Source organism: Nicotiana sylvestris, chromosome 3 (genome assembly GCF_000393655.2).
Source record: "Nicotiana sylvestris chromosome 3, ASM39365v2, whole genome shotgun sequence".
NCBI lineage: Eukaryota > Viridiplantae > Streptophyta > Magnoliopsida > Solanales > Solanaceae > Nicotiana > Nicotiana sylvestris.
This window is the reverse complement of record NC_091059.1, coordinates 64,705,443-64,707,627: the sequence shown is the minus strand read 5'-3', so window position 1 is coordinate 64,707,627 and position 2,185 is coordinate 64,705,443. Positions and strand designations below refer to the sequence as shown.

Sequence of the window (2,185 nt, the reverse complement as noted above, 5' to 3'; positions counted from 1 at the left end):
AATTCTGCCCTAGTTTACTAGGTTGATGTTTTTGACCGTTGCTTGCGATGATTGGCTGAAATTACTTCAGAATTTTGAAGGTCCTCCTCAAAATTCTGCCCCAGTTTCCAATTGCGGGGAAAATGAAAATTTTATTGAATTGTGGCTGAACCCATATGGCTACCTACGTATCCCCTCTTAAACGGGAATAAGGTCAGGTGTAGTTTAAATTACATCATATAAGGGAAGCATAAGGATTACACATAGTAGCGCTTGACTTCATCTGAGTTGATTGGTTTTGGCCAGACTTCTCCGTCCATTTCTACAAGTATGAGGGCTCCCCCTGTCAAAACCCAATGAACCATGTATGGACCCTACTAGTTGGGAGAGAATTTCCCTTTGGCTTCATCTTGATGCGGAAAAATTTTCTTCAACACATGCTGTCCTGGTATGAACTATCTCGGCTTGACTCTTTTGTTGAAGGCCCTGGACATTCTGTTCTGATAGAGTTGACCATGGAAAACTACATTCATCCGCTTTCCGTCTATAAGGGCTAGTTGCTCATAACGACCTTTCACCCACTCTGCGTCGTCGAGCTCAGCTTCCTGTATAATCCTTAGGGAAGGAATTTCTACCTCAGCGGGAATGACTGCCTCTGTACCATAAACCATCATATAGGGGGTTGCCTCAGTTGATGTGCGGACTGTAGTGCGATACCCCAATAGAGCAAATGAGAACTTTTTGCACCACTGTTTATGCTTCTCTATCATTTTCCTCAATATCTTCTTGATATTCTTGTTGGCGGCTTCTACAACTCCATTCATTTGAGGCCTATAGGCTGTGGAATTCTGGTGTTTGAAGGTTTCACACATAGCTTTCATCAAGTCGCTGTTGAGGTTGGAGCCATTATCAGTAATGATTGACTCTAGAATTCTGAATCGACAAACAATGCGGTCGCGGACAAAGTCTGCCATGACTTTCTTAGTCACTGCTTTGTAAGATGCTGCTTCGACCCATTTGGTGAAATAGTCGATTGCTACTAAGATAAACCTATGTCTGTTGGATGCAACAGGCTCAATTGGTCCAATAACATCCATTCCCCAGGCGGCGAACGACCACAGTGAGCTTGTTGCATTAAGCTCATTTGGAGGCACCTTTATCATGTCTGCATGTATCTGACAGTGGTGGCACTTCCAGACATACTGGATGCAGTCCGATTCCATAGTCATCCAAAAGTAACCAGCCCGGAGTATCTTCTTGGCTAAGATAAAACTATTCATATGTGGACCGCAGGTCCCAGCGTGAACTTCCTCTAGTAGCATAGATGCTTCCTTTGCGTCGACACACCTTAATAATACCAGATTAGGATTCCTCCTATACAGGATTCCTCCGCTATGAAAGAAATCATTGGACAACCTCTGAAGTTTGGAATTTTTAGTAGGGTTTGCAAGCTCTGGGTACTCTCCTTTTTCTAAATATTCCTTGATGTCGTGAAACCAAGGCTTTCCGTCTGCTTCTTCTTCAACATGGGAACAATAAGCTAGCTGATTATAGATCTTTACTGGAATGGGATCAATGAAATTCTTGTCCGGATGTTGTATCATAGATGACAGTGTAGCCAATGCATCAACAAACTCATTTTGGTTTCTAGGAACATGCTGGAATTCTGTCTTTGTGAACCTCTTTCTCAATTCCTGTACATGATGCAGATATGGGAGTATTTTGATGTTTTTGGTTGCCCATTCTTCTCGGACTTGATGTATAAGTAGGTCCGAATCTCCATTCACTGGCAACTCTTGAACGTTCATGTCAATGGCCATTTTGAGACCTAGGATGCAATCTTCATACTCGGCCATGTTGTTGGTGCACGGGACCCTGAGTTTGGCAGACACCGGATAATGCTGACAAATTTTTGATACTAGGATTGCTCTTATGCCAACTCCTTTGAAATTTGCTTCTCTATCGAAAAACATTCTCCGACCATCATAGGATTCTGCGATGTCTTCTCCTATGAATGATACCTCATCGTCAGGAAAATACGTTTTCAGGGGTTCGTATTCTCCATCCACGGGATTTTAAGCAAGGTGATCTTTTAGTGCCTGTCCCTTGATTGCCTTCTGAGTCACGTAGATAATGTCAAATTCACTCAACAGGATTTGCCACTTGGCTAGCTTGACCGTGGGCATGGGCTTCTGGAGGATGTACT

The 2,185-nt window shown here is 43.1% G+C and overlaps 1 protein-coding gene across 1 annotated transcript; it reads right to left on the bottom strand.

Moving 5' to 3' along the window:
* Nucleotides 1–434: 434 nt before the first annotated feature.
* On the bottom strand, nt 435–1,952 carry LOC138887471 (uncharacterized). The gene is made up of 3 exons (XM_070169226.1): nt 1,441–1,952; nt 1,338–1,353; nt 435–584 (listed from the first exon to the last, which is right to left on the bottom strand). Exons 1-3 carry the CDS (start codon nt 1,950–1,952, stop codon nt 435–437), a joined length of 678 nt encoding a protein of 225 aa, XP_070025327.1.
* Nucleotides 1,953–2,185: the final 233 nt, after the last annotated feature.

What these genes read in the sequence shown, in the direction of transcription:
- LOC138887471 (XM_070169226.1), bottom strand. Translation starts at nt 1,952, where the DNA reads ATGTTTTTCGATAGAGAAGCAAATTTCAAAGGAGTTGGCATAAGAGCA.